Source organism: Triturus cristatus, chromosome 2_2, assembly GCF_964204655.1.
Source record: "Triturus cristatus chromosome 2_2, aTriCri1.1, whole genome shotgun sequence".
In the NCBI taxonomy this organism is placed as follows: Eukaryota; Metazoa; Chordata; class Amphibia; order Caudata; family Salamandridae; genus Triturus; species Triturus cristatus.
The window spans coordinates 1,043,676,868-1,043,694,639 of record NC_140582.1 but is presented as its reverse complement, the minus strand read 5'-3'; the positions used below and the strand labels follow the sequence as shown (position 1 = coordinate 1,043,694,639).

Genomic DNA, 17,772 nt, shown 5'->3' with positions numbered 1-17,772 from the left:
TCAGGTTCCGGCGACTCCGGAGTGCGATCTCCACTCCCGACCTCCGGCACGCTTCACCTCTGTCTCCGGCGACTCCGGAGGGCGGACTTCACTCCCCCGTCGACGCCGCTCACTCGACCTCGGGTGACTTCCTCTTCGACCTCTGGTACTCTCCACGACCTCAGTCGGCGCCCTCTCTCGACCTCTGGCGGCTCCGGGTACGACGTCTGCTTTCCAGTCAGCGCCGCTTCTCCACCTCGGGCTCCAGGTCTCTAGGCTTCTCGACGTCGGACTTCAGGTAGTTACCAGTAACCAGGTCAGGTACTTGCTGTTCTTTACTTTTAAGGCCTGTTCCTGCTGTCCAGGTCCTTAAGATGGTTTTTCTTGCTTTCTCCCACACAGGGCTCCAGGCTGGGCTCAGTCAGTAGGGACTAGTATCAAGGGTGGGTTTATGGACCCCACTCCAGGCACAAGTTTCCACCCCTGCTGCCTCACTCCTTCCTCCTTCAGTTCTGTGCTCCTCTCTCTTCACCAGTCAGTTGCCAACTGCCAGCTCCAACTGTCAACTCTGGCTTAGCTTCCCAACATTCCAAACGCCTCCAACTGTCACAGGGTTCCAGAATGTTGCAGAAGGTTCTAGTAGGTTCCAGTGAGTTCTGATGATGTCACAGGTGGCCACCATTTTGTGCTCCAGGCCCTCAGACAGAAGTTCCAGGGGTAGATAAAATGGCTCCCTGAATCTGCATCAATACTAAAAAGTCTGGTGGTTCCCAAAAAGGAAAAAATACTAACAGGGTTTGAGGCAAAAGTGGGACAAAATAAATAATGATGAGGAGGGACCACCCAAAGGGCTGACAGGTCTAACACCTCAGCAAACACATGCTGTGTAGACATTACTTTTCCTACTAACCCCACACTCGGTTTGTTAGGATATCAGCTTGCTAATTTCACTAAGGATATGCTATGCTATGAAGCATGTTCCTAACAGGGTTTATTAGCAAGTCTGATAAGTGCTTCTCATAAAGAGGTCAGAAGGTTAGTTTCAAAAGCGGGTTCAGTTAGGCACAATATTTTTGGTCGCTACACAAAGAAAATATGGCGTGTGTATTGGGTTCCATCTTTTGCTACCATTAGATGGTGTACCAAAAGATAATGCAAAATGTTTGTTTGCCTCCCTACTGTAGTGGGTGTGACATAAAGACATCTGTTGATCAGCACAGTTGACTTGAAATGTGGTCGCCACTAGACTCTGCAACCCTGAACATGCATTTTGCACTTCATTTTTATTTTCTTTGCACCTTTTGTGAGGCTTTTGATTCCACATATATGGCTTGGAACATTATGTTTGCACCATGTGTGGAGGTATATTCACATGCTTTGTATACTGTTGCCATTTAGTGATGAGCTCGGACATTACAAGTTGTTTTTCTTCAAAGAAGTTTCAAGTCACAGGATGTTGTGTGACTCCTTTAGTGTTCCAATGTGCACGGGCTTTGGCTCTACTACGATTGTTTTGATTCCTCCAATGTATCCATTATCTAACGTCGCTACCCAAGTCAAGGGAACAATCCCTCCGGCTCCAGTGGTATATGTAGATATTGGAATCGGAAGAAGAAATCTTCAATGATGCCGTAAAGCACAGGTTACTGAACTCTCAAACGCAACTACCAAGACAGTGTCAAAAAATATAGTACAATGGACCAAGCTTTATTTCGTTTCTTTCTTTCGTTTTTATCCACAGTACAATTAATGCCAAGTATCTTTGGACTGACCAACATGGCAGTTGCAGTCTTTGCATATCACCCAAGCACAACAAGGCTTCATATGAGTGATGCACAGCATTTTACTGCAAGAAACCACTACACTGCAGAAGAGACACTGGGCATATCTTAAAATGTACAAACAGTCAGCTACTGAAACGCAGGCCCGTTTCGGTGACCATTACATCCACAAACCTGAGACAGGACGCTCAGGGGTCCCAGCACTCCAGTCGACACCCAGTCCACAAATGGGGTCATTTAGTGGCTATGTGGTGGTGAAGACGTAAAGAAACCGCATCAAAGGCTACACCGAAAGGGCCAAAGATGGAATTCACTCCAAGGGCAGCCTTGGGTATCACCCCAGCGCTGAACGCCTTATAGAAGACACACCCAGATGCCATAGTGTAATGGCAGAGCACCTGTCGCTAGGGACCAGGGCATCTAGCCCGAACACTCAAGGCATCTGGTGCACTGTTGCACCCAGGCTCCGATCAACACGAAGACAATAACTGTAAGCTCAGCAGGCTACATCTCAACCCCTAAACAGATTTCCACCAACCCTCCTTTGAAGTCAAAGCTGGTGCTGAAACAACATTCAAATCTCACCACTTGGACTTTGATGCCAAGTTTGGATCTTTCTGAGGCACCTATCCTCAAAAGATTAGAAGAACTGGGATTCTAAGCAAAAGAGACTTTTCATCCATTCCGACACCTGGAGGATGTTTACAAGAACCCCAGGCAAAATAGCTGTCACATTGCCACCCATACCGAAAAAGAGAAAGCTCACCTCCGGAGAGGAAATCACCTTTGAGGAACCTCTGAACCCTGTGTCGACAAGGCCTCAAGCCCCTACACCATTGCCCATTTCACCCTGGCATTCACCACCACCTCCTCCACAGCTTCCACTCCTTCCCCCACCTCTTCCTTCACAATCTCATTCTCCACCCCCCAACATTCTCCAGAGGGATCCGTCCACTTCTTAGAAACCACTAGCCATTCTGGAGAGAGAACCCCCTGTGACCAGCCTGAGGGGGTACGAGCAGGAGGATGACCCTTGGAACGACTGTCGACCCAGCAGATGACTCAGACCTTGAGCCCTACCCTATCAAGTCATTAGCCCTGAAGTTACTACTGTGCATCATGTAGTGATCCAAAGGCAGCTCGTCATTTTTAGGTGGAAATGCACACTGACGACAACTTAGTGGGAATTCTTTCTTGGACTGAGCTCTCAGCCAATTTCTACCAATGCTCAAGGGGATATGTAGAACAGCCCCAGAGAACTTTAAACACCCAGTGAAAGCTAAGGTAGTCATGCAGAGAGTGGATAGGAAGTTTAAGGCATCCCCTAGTGACCCACTATACATTAGAGGGCAAGTGGTTACTTACTCTAATTGTGCACCTGGCATGTAAGAGGACATGCATCTAGGTAACCAGGGATGCCCAACCCACTGATAAAGCAAGCTTTTCAATGCTGCTGGGAAGAGAGTCACAGTAGGGGCAATTACTGATGGTCGAATAGCTAACTCAGTATGTTTACTGTCCCAATATGAAAGTTGTCACTGGGAGGAGATGTTGGTCTTCGTATAGCACCTTCTGGAGGCTTGTAATAAAAGGTATGAGGAGTTGGTAGCGCAGAGGTAAACAATGTCAAGCTCAACCATTAGGTGCGCTTTTGTTGTGGCTGAACGCAGCGTCAGTACTAGTGTCCTCTATCTGCATGCATAGCTCTGTGTCACATGGCTTTAAGCCATAGGTGCAGCAACATCTTTTAATGGCCCGTTTAATGGGGAACAACTCTTTGGGTCCCAAGTCAACAAGACATTGGAAAAGAGTAAGAAAGACCCAGACATCGCAAAGTCTGTGGATGCATTGCAATTCTCCGAATAAAAAGGAGTCCTTTCTGAGACACCAAGCAAGTGGGGTCAATAAGGCAGCCCTGCCAATCCAACTTCAGTCCTACCACGACAAACGCAGACCTTCCACAACTTCCTATGAGGCAGGACTTGCTCACAGGGTGGCTCCGGCAAGGAAACTTCAGCTCCCAAACACAAACTTCCCATACATCTCCCCCCAATTATCCAAAAGTGTCAGGTAGGGGATCAGATTTCCACCAGCAATGGACAGAAATCACCTCAGATCAGTAGGTCTTAACAGTGTTCCAGTAGAGCTACTGCTGCGAATGCTATAATACCCCACTCAACATACCACACAGCCTCAGTCAAAACCATCTTGCGCTTCTGCAAGATAAGGGTACATCCTTGCTTCTAAAGGGCATCATAATACCAGGGCCCATGCATCAGCAAGGAGAAGGGAGTCTATTCACTATGCTTCCTCATTCCAAAGAAGGATGGTTCGCTTCACCCCATACTAGATCTGAGGCCACTGAATCATTACATCCTGTCAGAACACTTTTATATGACCACTCTGCAGGATGTCATCCCAGTACTTCGGCAAGGAGACTCCATGACTGAATGAGATTTCAAAGAAGACTCGTATTTTCCCATCCCTCTAGCCTATTGCATGTGCCCATAATTTGTGGTAAGGGAACAGCATTACCAACTCACAATACTAATCTTCGCGGAGGGGGGGTCCCCACAGCACCACGAGTGTTCACAGAGTGTCTTGTAGTGGTAGGTGCTCATCTTCGGAGAGGAGGCATCCAGGCATTTTCATACCTAGACGACTGTATGATCAAAAGCAGCAGAGAAGTACAATATCTAGCACACACTCAACAGCACTCAACTTGCTGTACAGCCTGGGCTTTCCAGTCCGTGCCAAGAAATTGCATCTTCAACGCCAGCACATCCAAACCTTTCTAGGATCGGTTCTCAACACTGTCACAAGGAAAGCATACCCCAGTCACCAGAGGGCAATGGCATTTCAACAGCTGTTGCCTCTTTTTTTCACAGCACTTGCCCCATAACTGTAGGAATGCCAAAGAAGCTCCTAGGTATGTTAGCATCATTTATACCAATCGTCCCAGGGTTGCATATGCAACCGACCCCTCCAACAGAATCTCACCCAGCAGTGGTCACAAGCATAGGTTCAATGGGAACATCTAGTGTTGATACAGGCCAGCATTGAGCACACTCTGCAGTGGTGGAACACCAACAGTCTGTTGTGGGGCAGGCCTTTTGTGGGCCCTCTTCTGCTGGTCACCATTACAATTGACATGTCACTTACAGGGAGGGAAGCACATTTACACAAATGGACCATACAGGGCACATGGACCTCTCCATATCAGGGCCATATTTCGGAAAGCATTTTACTCCATGGTACGACGCAAAGTGGTAATGGTGTGTACAAACAACATGAGAGCCATATACTTCAAACATAAGGATGTAGCACACACTCCCTTCCACTGACAGTTGGCAATAATGATTTGACATTGGGCGACTCGCCACCACATACACTTTGTGGTGGAACATCTCTTAGGGGTGGGCAACGACTTTGCAGACCCAGTAAGGAAGGTACATCAACAGGTCCACAAGTGGGAACTCCACCCAAATGTTCTTAGACCCTACTTCCTCAGGTGGGGCACACCACTCCTAAACTTGTTTCCCACCGCAGAAAACGCAAACGCCAAAACTCACCTCCAGTTACCCACAGTCCATGGGCAAAGCACTATGGATGAATTGGTTCAAAGATATTTGCTTATGATGAGATGAGGCAAGTATCAGCTACCCTCATCCTAGGTGCCCCAAGTTGGGCCAGACAATCATGGTACTCCATACTTTCAGATGTGTCTTATCACTCAGCTTGAGAAGCTTTCCATTAGGGAGGACATTTTTTCACCCAGCAACACGGGTGCATCAGACTCCCTACCCATAGCAGCTCAGCTTTGCTATTTTGCATCTGAGGTCTTGAAGTTTGGATACTTAGATTCCACAGGAGTGTATGGCCATATTGCATGAAGCGCGCAGGCACACTACTAGTGCCTGTTGTCCAACCAAATGGATGCATTTCGTCCATTTTTGTATTTCTAAACAGTTTTAACCCTTTTAAGGTTTCTGTTCAGGGAATAGTGGCATTATCTTTTTCACATTCACCATGCAGGTTTATTTCCTTTACAGTTTCTTTCATGGAAAGTTTATTTCTTTGTACCCATAGCTTCACTCAGACGAATTAGTGAGTTGTAGGTTCTTACTATAACAGTCCTTATACACGTACTTAGAGAAAGAGTGGTGGTTAGGACAAACCCCAAGTTTTTACTAAAAGTGTTATCCCCTTTTCATATTAACCAGACTATTGAGTTTTCTTTTTCCTTTCCCCAGCAGATACACTTGCAGAGAGAGCATTACATGCTCTGGATAATAAGACTGCGCTCATATATTATGCTGATTGGACTAAACCTTTTAGACAGACCATTCAATTTTTTAAACTTTACTAAATCTTCTAAAAGCGCCATTGTGTGGACCTCTTAGCTCGTCACCAAGTGGTAGCTTGCCAGACTGGACTAAGAACATTGTTGGAAACATATCCATCATCTGCTCCTTAACCACCGCTAGGAGGAAACTGCTTTACAATTGATGCAAAGCATGTGTGTCTACAGCCACACCTGCTAAGAACGAAAAAATGTGCGTTTCCTGTAAGCAAACGTTTTCAGCTTGTAGTGCTCTAGGTTCACATGCACCTACCTATCCTCTTCGTCTTGAATTCCAAGGACTGAGAATTCAAATCTAGTTAGATTTTTACTTGGGTTGTATTATTTTGATTCTTCATGGTAGGCCTATAATATTTGTAATATTTCTCCCATATTTACTTAAAGCACCAAAACACACTTGTTAAAATCATATGTACATATTATTCCCTTCTTTAAGAGAGCTTTTGTTCTTTTGCTTGTGCAAACCAAGCAATTCAGTATGCATCGGACTCGGTGATCTATTGCGTAATCGGTCTTTCTTTTAAAAATGTTCATGACAAATACACTTTCTTTGAAAACTTATTGACAGAAAATAGAGGGCCTGATTCTCAAAGCTGTTTGCAACTTCAGACTTAAACTTGCAGATACCCTCATTTACAAGCTCATAACCACTTAATTCAGAAGCATTGGTTTTGCACTCCTAAATGAAAGTACTCACAAGATTTTGGTGGTAGTAAATCTACAAGCACAGGTATGGAGTGGCAGTTATAGAGCTGGAGTTCTCTATAAGTGGATATTCACAAACTAGTTTCCAAACTCTTTACCCCTTGGAAAAGGTAGTTAGATTTAGCATTATGACTAGCAGGCTACAGTTGCATATTTTCGCATGATGACAGTGGAATTCACAGATGTTTTTCCAGGTATATTTGTGAAAACCTGCGATAGTTGTAGGTTTTCCAGGTGTGGCTTTGGAAATTTCTGTGAATTCCTGGAAGTCATGAAGGATTGGGTAAAGATTTACAACTTCTCTTTGGAATCTTGCCCTAGAAACTTTCCGTGTATACACTTTTGTACTTCAAGCATCATTTTACCTTCAATTACTTTCAAATAGTTATCACCTAGACTCAAGATTACAGCACCCAAAACTAAGAAACTGAAGAACCCAGGGCAAAAATAGAGCAATCAGCCGCATGAGCGCGCAGGGTGCATTTCTAGTTGCACTTCTGAAGGATATTACTGCAGAGGACCACGGATGTTATTTAGTGAAAGGGAATGTAAAAAATACAGTCCATTTCTTTTTTTTTATTAAAATGTTTATTATAACATTTACTTTGACTAAAGTGTTACTTATGTAGGGATTCATTACTTTAGAACATTCCTATTTATACAGTATTCACCACGACTGTTTGTAAACCAATAATTTAGACGTCTACCTATATATATATTTTAAAAGTTTAACAAATAATCATTTATCATTGGTAGGCTTGCCTCTGACTGCACAGTTCAGAGAAAGAGCTTCCCATGACTAAAATGATTTTTGCATTACCAAATTATTTGCAGAAACCACTGGCCATCTGCACATATTTATTTATTGTAGTTACTGTGTAGATTAATCCCGGACTAGCACTATTTTCACCGAAATATTTTCAACCATGTATTGCTGACCTCATGTTTGGTTAGTCTAAAAAAATAAATCACAATTATGAAGAGTACATGTAAACCCCAACCAACATAATTAGTGGTTCTAGCTGGTACAGTTGATTATGATGAGTTAATTGCCATTTGATAGCTGTGCCTTGTATATTATGATGCCTTCATAACTGATGATTTTCAAAAATAATTCATCACTTTAGAAAGACTTACTCAAACTACATTAGAAAGTTCACACACCTTGACATGTCCACTTACAGGATAGATCGCACATAGGACCTGATGTTACTGTAGTTTGATCCAATGGTTTATTGAAAAATAGTACAGATACATCTTTCAGTACCAAAAGGGTATTGGTCCACTATGCCTGCTTTATAAATGCTTTATGGTTCAACTTTGTGAAATGTGTTAACCATCTGAAGATCAAAAAAGGTATAGTATCTCAATTGGTTTGATTAAATTCTCTAGCAACAAATGCCATAAAGGCTTCTAAGTTTTTGTGTTTTTAACACTTCCAAACTAACACATGAGCTAAATTTGCTTTTGGGTTACTTGGATTCATTCTTTGCCTGGTGTAACAGATAAACAGCTTTTTTCTATCCTTCAGCTTCTGGGGCTTTTTGACGTGTAACACTTTTTTTAAAGCTTTATTAAACGACCCAATAACCTTTCAATTCAATCTAGTAGTGACTGTTGGTGTGTGGGTGAATATACCAGTTGATGATGAAAATAATGATGGTGTTAAAATAATATTATTACCTTTATATGACTACTAGTAGTCCAACCACTATTCAAATAAATATAAAATACAACAGCAATTCATCTATTTATAATAATTTTAATTACATTTAACCAATGCACCCCGTAAATGGGAATAGAGGAAACCTCATTGATCAATTAGCTTCAACACACCTCTTACATCACAAACCTTCTACATCTACCAATGTGTTAATTCCCACACTTTTTTTCTCCAATATTTGCCATCCCAGTGAGACAGTGATCTGGCACAGGTACCATGGAAGTAGTTTGCAAACACTGCATCCAAACAGCCATTTTCCAGGCATCTAGATACATTGAGGCTTACTGGAGATAAAGCTACTCCACTTTCATCACCAATCTTAGATGTATGTAACTCCTCCCAGAGAGGTCTGACAGATTTGTTTCATTATAGCTCCTTTGAAATTCAGCAAGCAGTATACAATACTGAGAATCTGAGAATTCTTCCATTAAAATTTGGAAATTTCAATCTTGTGTCTGTAAAAGATTAGTTAAAATGAGATATCTTTGATTATGCAGAAGTAGATATACTAAGACATGTTTAATGTAAAAACAAATACTAAAACCTAACCTATTTATCCATCTGTTAGAATCACAACAGGACCACACTTACAAAGATGACAGTGATGCTGCAACTTTAAAACAAACCCTTCCTGATCTCACCCCTGATGAGCCTACAGAGCCACTGTGCTTCCCAGCATTTGAAAAAGAGGAAGAAGTGGAAGCGGCTGCATGCAACGATGACGTAGACAAGGGCCAAACTGAGCTGCCTGCTGCCGAACCTGATGAACCAGAGCCTCAGCCTGCTGAGGTGCCAACCACGCCAACCACACCAGTGGCTGAGGACGGAACAGCAGCAGACCCCGGCAGTGACGAATCTCCAGGCAAGTCTCCTTCCAAGAAGAAAAAGAAGTTCCGCACTCCTTCCTTTCTGAAGAAGAACAAAAAGAAGAGTGACTCCTAAAGGATGTGTGCACTGCAAAAACACTGTCATTTTTTGACATAATTCATTAACCACTAGAATGTACCGGATTGTATTGCGTGTTTTGTCTTCTTATTATGTAAAGGAATGCAAAAACTAGCAAATAAGCCCTCTAGGTAACGATTTTAACAGGAAAGTAACAGTAAGATAAGGTGCTAACCCTGTATGCTCAGCAGCTAATTAAGGCGCATATCTTTTACACTCCTTTTAAATGTATTATTTGAAATAAGCTACAGTTTGCCTTTTGAGCCCACCACGCTTTACCTAATGAATAGAAATCACTATTTTGTAATCCAGTTGGCTCCTCTTCACGATGCCTATTTACCTTTGTCATGCTGTCTCAAATGTATCCACAGTACTACGCAGTGGCAAGCGGGTTCTTTTGTAAATACTGACGTTTGCTTTTTTGAGAGGACGCTCTCCTTATGAAATTTATGCTTCTGCAAGTTTGTAATTAAAGGTCAGGCTTCTTAAAAGATCTGAGACTATTAAGTGGTCACTACTACCCCACAATAAAATATCTTCATTAACTGGTCTCTTGCGCTTATAATGGTGCGTTTGTGTGACAGCGCTCTCTGTCCTAGAAGGAAAACGCTGACATGCTTCTGTTCTTGCTGTTGCTGAACCGCATGTGGTTTCTTAGTCAATTTTATGAGACACCGGCATTTCTAACTCCTTCCTTATTGAAATTAGCAGACTAATATGGTTCAGTTTTTATGAGTAAGTTCATTTTATCGTTACAGGGTAACAGGAAGAATTATCCTACGAATGTGGCAATTTTATAGTGTTTGGTTAATTTTTACACATTCAATGCTACTGCTACTTAACACACGTCAAGGAGTACTTCTACTTTTTAGTAACATAAGGAATAATGAGGTACAATGACATCTGTTATTTTCACAAATTTGGCCTCATCTTTGGTGATATCCTAGCTCAAAAGCGATAATATAGCCACAATCACGAACATCTACTGTGAATAAGTGAACATAAAAAGGTGGTTGCATTGGAGAAGGAGCTCATCCCGAGGGCTCCGGGGGTAAGGGATCGCCATCGGCGTAAATCCCGGGTAAACCCAGCCCATCGAGCCCAACAAACAAATATATAGGTTATTCAATTTAAGGATGATCTCCATACCTGCGTTCTGGAGTTTCCGGACCCACACCGCAGCAGATAGACTCTGATCTCCGGATTACCTCGACGATCGCCCACTGCCACACCAAAGAGCCATAAGTCGGACCCCTGGAATCGCCCTCCTCGACCCGAGGTCCAATGGGCCTTACTTCCGCCTCATCGTGACGACTCCCGCTGTCCCACTGGAAACCGACCCGCCTCGGAGGCATTTCCCCCCGCCCCTCCCCACCCCCGCATTCCATTGGCACTGTGGCGAGATAGTCAGTTTGACTGTCCTTGCGGGATCTGGCTCACCGGTCTACAGGGTCACAGGGTCGACTCAGCACAGTGGGAACCGCCTTGACCCCGTCCCTCCGCTGTGGTCCCGAAATCGACGTCGCACCACATGACAAAGGAGAAGGGACCTGCAACTCGACCGCTACAACTTGCAGTAGAGAGTTCCCGATCAACAAGGTAAGGGTGTGCCCCCGCCCGCAGCAGCAGTAATTGTGCCACCTTGTTAAGAGTTGCGACCAATCCAGAGGTCCAACGACCTTCCCGACCTCCACTCCTCCTGACTTCCCTGCATTTGATTCACTGCAGGGTGTAGACACTGCAGGCTACATCTGGGTGCTCTCCTCGATCTCCACAGACGTTTCCCCGCATTTGAGGCACTGCAGGCTGCATCTGCGTGCTCTCCTTCCTCTCCACAGACTTTCCCCACATTTGAGACACTGCAGGCTGCGTCCGGGTGCTCTCCTCCCTCTCCACAGACTTTTCCCTGCATTTGGCACATCATCTGACAATCACGCCGGAATCACCGAGCCTACTTACTCCCGTCTCGATCCCCACAAAGCCTATCTCGTTAACTCATCAGGCGACCGGACATGCTACCTCTGCCTCTACTATTTAATGAATGATCTATGATGGACTGGGGGACGACCAAACTCATACGCTCCCATTTTAATTATTCCATTCGCAGCAACCCCCAACACTAGTCCTCTTTCTCTTTCCCCTCCTCCTACTCTCTCACTCCCCTTCCCCACAGATCTCCTGTGCCTCTATTATTTAATGAACGATCTATGATGGACTGGGGGACTACCGAATTCACAAGCTTTCATTTTAATTATTCCATTCGCAGCAACCCCCAACACTAGTCCTCTTTCTCTTTCCCCTCCTCCTACTCTCTCCCTACCCCCTCCCCACAGATCACCTGTAAATTGCAAGAGGACTAAGAGAAACTCCCTGCTATGGTGGCCATCTTGGACTGGTCTCCCGCAGACCTCTACCCCCGCCAACCTCGCTGCCCCTCCCCCAGGTGAACCTGGCCCTCCCAACAACCAAGCATAAGCGACCACCTCCACCGAGAGAAGCTGACTAAAAGGCTAGGCTACCCTCACCCTTAAAACTATACTGAAACCCAACCTCCTCCTAAACCCTTTTTGGGACAGCCATCCTGGTATGATATATGCGACTACACTCTCAACCCTTCCCCCACCAAGCTCAGACCTGGACCCAAAAATGCCCTAGGTCTGTCCCATGCCCAACCTCTCTGGGGCCCCCACCCCCACAGTTACCCATCTACCTAAACCCCCCCCCGTGTATCCCCCTTCCTCTCTACCCCTTAATCATAAAGATGTCAACCAACCTAAGTCCCCATCAGACCACCCCATCAACCCCCACCCCCAACCTCTCTCCAACCTTAAACCTCACGGCCCCCACTCCTTCGCCATCACCTACCCACCCAACCTCTCCGCTAACGCCACCAAACTCTTTATACACAAACTACTCCAGCAACACCCTGAAACACTCATATCTGACCTCTACCATAACTCCTCCAAAGGCAAGACTAATACTGACCTCATCTTCTACACCACCCACCAGGCCAAATGGAGAAATAACTTAGCTAACCACCTGTGAGTTATCAAAACCACCAACATCCCCCACGGCCAAAGACTAATTATCTCCAAGTCCTCTCCCTTCAGAATCAACGCCACTATAACATTACACAGAAATGGCAAAGTCATGGTCCAAGCCGACTTCTTCAATTTGAACTTGCCTTCCCCAAGTTGCGAGACTACATCCCAACCCCTCCCAATTGCCCCACCACTTCCCTACACGACCCCCAGACCCCGACCCAAGAAAGACCAGCCATGAATCCTGCCCCAAGCCCTCAACTACTAAACTCCACAGACCTACTCCCCACCCCCAGGCCAGATTTCCCTCTACCTCCACTCCCATCCCCCCACCACGAGACTCCGCACCCTGCCCCACCCCCTCACCCCTCCCAATACATCTACCCCAATACCCCTACTCACATTAATACGCACACCTACCTAACCAATGCCCAACCCTCAGACAAAATAACACCAATACTCTCGAGAAACTCCCTCCACAATCCTCCCCACCACCGCCTATCTGAAGACGCATGCCTCTCCACTCCCCCTAACCCTCCCTACCCTCGACCCTCCTGTCCCAACCTACACCCTCAACCAAATCTGCCCCCAACCTCTCCCTTCCCTCTAACCGTAACAACCCTCCCAACCCACACCCTCAGTCTGATCTGCCCCCAACCCCACCCCTCCCCCTAACCCAGAGACTATGGATGTAATAACTGAACGCCTTACACGCATAAAAAACAACTCATCACCCTCTTACCTATGACCCCGGCTCACCTCTTAACCATAACTGAAAACCTATACCTTCTCCACAGCCAATTCAACACTATCACGCAAACCATAAACAAAATCCTTCTTAACACAACTGCGCCTTCCTCCCCCGTCCAACACTCAGTACTCCCCTCCCTCATAAACATCACTGAGCCGCCTTAACAGCGTTATCACCAGACGATGAGCTGGCGCTCCACCCCTCGCAACACCCAATCCCTCAGACCAAGAAGAACGAACCCTGAGATGTCTCAGAGAGGCAATGGCACTCGCTAATACCTACGACCCCAGTACAACCCAAACCCCCCGCCTCCAACATACAAGTAATCACCGGAATAGATAGAGACAACAACCAACCTAGGTCTACAAGACTTCCTTCCCAACGCACAACCATTGCCCAAGTTCCCCCCTTCTCCCAAATCCATTCCAACAGCAGCAAGGTAAACTGCATGCTTATAAACTGCAGATCCGCAGTCAAGCACGCAATAGAGCTGGCTCACCGAAACCTGGCTCAATGAAACATCATATCCGCTTATCGACCTTCTAGTCCCCCCCGGCTATTCCATCATTAAAAAAGACAGAATAGACCAACGCGGTGGTGGCATTGCAATCATCCATAAGAACAACATCAATATAGTCGAACTCAAAACCCACTCCTTCTCCATCTTCAAATAACTCAACACCAACATAACACATCAATGCCATCTCATCTACCACCCCCAGGAAATTATCTTGCTTTCTGAGAACAAATATCGGACCGACTTACACATTGCAGTCTAACCAACTCCGACAACATCATCCTGGGTGACTTCAACCTCCCTTGGAATAACGAAAAGGACACTGTTATACAGTCACTAAATGAACTCCTTCTCACAAATGAGCTCACCCAACACTGCAAGGGTCAAACCCACAACAAGGGCTCTACCCTAGATGCAATCATAGCCAAAAGCGAAACTATAACCATCAAGAACATTCTCCCAATCGACTGGTCAGACCACCACATCATTATATTCAACATCAATCAGCAGCTCCACCAATTAAAACACAAACTACCCATCAGAGGAGCAGAAACCTCAAGGACATCCCCCCCTCCCTGTCCTTGAAGAAACCATAACATCACGTCTCCCAACCTGTACAGACAACCTCAACACAGTTGAGCTCACTACACGGTACAACAGGACAATGACAACTGCTCTTGACCAATTAGCCCCCTTGAAACTAAAAAGAGTCAGAGAAATCCCGTCCCGAACCTGGTTCAACAATGACCTCAGCTCCGAAAGAAGGAAAATAAGAGCCGCTGAGACACTCTGGAGAGGGAACCCATCCACAACCAACCACTCCCAGCTCCGGAAAGAACGCAGTAATTACAAAAAACACATAATCAAGGAGAAAGCCTCCTTCTTCCGGAGCGCACTAGACAAAGCCAAAAACCGCCACAAAGAACTTTTCAACTTCATCCAGAGACAGACCTCCAAGCTCACCAAAGTTAACCCTCCTGCCTCCAAACTTCAGGGTAACAACCTGGCCAAATTCTTCAATGACAAAATCACCAATATTGAGCTCTTCCTAGACCTCCACCCTCAATCCCAACACTGCAAATACTCACCCTTAATGAAACCTAACCCCACCCCAGCTCACAACATGCTCCCCAAAGCCAAGACCCCTCTTCTGTCTACCACCAATATAAGCCCTCACCTCAGTCCCCCATCTTCCCCCAAGCGATGGAAGGACTTCAAACCTCTCTCTGAAGAGGACATTTCCAATGTGATTGCCAACTCCAAACCCTCCAACCAATACGCAGACCCTCTACCCGCTCCCTAGCTAAGAACCTCAACCTTACCCTAACACCACTGTGGACAAAGATTATCAACAGCTCTCTAAACAACGGACTGATGCCCGACTGCCACAAACAAGGCCAAGTCACCCCCCTTCTAAAAAAAACAAAAAACTGATGCTGACCCGAATGACCTAAAAAACTTTAGGCCCATCACCAACCTTCATTTCCTAGCTAAAATCCTAGAGAAATGTATTCTCTCCCAACTGAACCAACACCTGGAATCCAACAACCTACTTGACTCACACCAATCCGGGTTCAGGAAGGGTTGCAGCACAGAAACCGCTATACTGAACATTACCGATGACATTCACAACTCCCTTGACTCTTAACAGATGCTGCCTACTTGTCCTCCTCAACCTATCAGCTGCTTTTGACACGGTAGATCACAATCTACTCTTAGAGACCCTACAAAAGCGAGTTGGAGCAGAAGGCAATGTCTTAAAATGGTTCTCATTTCTACATAACTGCTCCCAACTCATAAAAATCAGAAACTCGATGTCCGACACCTCCCTCTCAACGCGAGGTGTCCCACAAGACTCAGTCCTCTCCCCCACACTCTTCAACATTTACACGGAACCGCTCACTACCATTCTAAAACAAGCAAGCATCGCCTACCACCTCTATGCTGACGACACCCAGCTCTACCTCGAGATCTCCTCCCTCAATGACATCCTCCATCTCAACTCCACTCTTTCAAAAGTAGAAAATTGGCTAACACTCTTACCACCTCAAACTCAACCAAGAAAAAAATGAAATCCTTGTCTTCTCCAATCACAAACAACCCCCTCAGATCCAAGAATGGATAAACAACCTGGACTCTCTAAACTGCAAACTTACTCCAGCACATCAAATCCACAGCAAAAGGCGCACTTCACAACCTTAAACTCCTCAACGAAATCAAACCTTTCATACCCCCCAATGACCTGATAAATCGCAACCCAATCTCTAGTTCTGTCCTGACTTGACTATGGAAATGCCACACTAACTGAGGCAGCTAAAACACAGCCGCCATGAGAGCCACCCTTAATGTAGCAGCAAGAATGGTCACCGGTACCAAGAAATAAGACCACATCACCCCTGCATTACAGGCCCTAAAATGGCTACCTATCGAAGCACGCTGCGCCTTCAAAACTGCCTGTCTCACCCATAAAGCCTTACACACAGGCAAACCGGACTACCTCGCTGCCAAACTCACCAAAGCTGTGCAATCAAGAAACCTAAGAAGCTCCAACTCGCTCCTTTTAATCCCCACAAATAGACATAAACAAAAAGCCCTCTCCCGCTCTTTCTCTGGGAGTGCCCCAAAAATCGGGAACTCTCTCCCTACCCACATCAGGACTAATCCCTCCTTCACAATCTTCAAGAGACAACTAAAAGGATTTCTCCTCAACCGTCATCTCTATGCATCTGGCCAATGACCTCGATCTTTGTGACCTCCAGTACTCCAGATGCCACTCACTGTAATCTTATGTTTCCATACATTATGCTGTAAAGCGCTCAGATACCCCTCAGGTCTTGTAAGCTCTATATAAAACTGCAAAATAAATTAATAGACAATTGCTGCATTCTCAGTCTGTTTTCAGGCTAAATGAACACATGGGGCCTAAATTGAGTTTCTTATGTGTAGGGGTCTTTTCTTAAAATGTATGCTCTTGCTTGCTGGTTTGTTCCTGCTAAATAGTTTTGTTTTACGCTTAGTTTTGTTTTACACATTAGAACACAACATAAACATGATTATATTATTTTACCATTTTTTCTTTTCTCTTCAAAGATGCACAGTGATCCTGCTCAATGTTTTAAACATGAGCATAACTCTGTTCTGTTTAGCTGAACATAAATTGCATCTTAACCATATGGTAACATGTATATTTTGTTAGTTCCTGCCACCTCTACTGCTGTAGCCGATATTTCTTTGCGAAGTCACTTCCAGTATTTGTAAAATGAAGTTTTACTCTTCTATGGGAATTTTTTCTTGGAATTTTCATTTCTAGAACCTATGTGCATTAAAAGTGTGCAATGTTGTTTGAGGGATTTCCAGAGGCTGCTTTTGAAGTTCCTGCAGGTGTGATATCAGTACCTGGTGGCTACTGACAAATTATATCCAAGTACTGTTCCAAAGTCTTAAGTATTCGAGAGAGACCTAAATGCCTCCTTGTATCTACCGATATGTGGCTTATGAAACCTTTTCCAAAAACAAAAAATTGTACACTGGTTTTAGGCCAACCTTTTCATAGGAAATTAATTCAGATTACAGCCAAATGCCTTGCCTTCAATTTTGATACTAGTAAATTAAGAAGCTTCACCCCAACCTTTTTCAGGATTGTGAAGGATGATTCGAAGTAGTCTGAAAGAGTCGCTTAACTGCATTCCCTATCTTTTTTTCTGCTTATAACTTTCCTTTTTGTCCCAGCTTTCCTTCTGCCCAGGAGAAACTGTTCTCTAACACACACAGACGCTCCCACTCCTGATCATTCTATTTTGAATGTGTTTTATTTGCCTATTTTCTGAGTCCTTGGTGTTTCTTTGCATGCAAGGGCATTTGTATATGTGGGAAAATGTAATTTATTCCAAGGTTTAACCATAACTACTGAAATCCTTTGAACCATTCCCTTTAGAGATGCAGTGCTATGGAACTCCACAAACTGCAG

General features: G+C 44.9%; 1 protein-coding gene across 20 annotated transcripts in view; it reads left to right on the top strand.

Annotated features, from left to right (window-relative positions):
- ADD1 (adducin 1) overlaps positions 1-10,041 on the top strand; it is a 573,879-nt gene extending 563,838 nt beyond the window's left edge. For all 20 annotated transcript variants that reach the window (XM_085642521.1, XM_085642512.1, XM_085642520.1 and 17 more), the window contains one exon: positions 9,120-10,041. In XM_085642521.1, the coding sequence (XP_085498647.1) occupies positions 9,120-9,493 (374 nt within the window). In that variant the 3' untranslated portion in view covers positions 9,494-10,041. The remainder of the gene's footprint in view (positions 1-9,119) is intronic.
- The last annotated feature ends 7,731 nt before the right edge of the window (positions 10,042-17,772 follow it).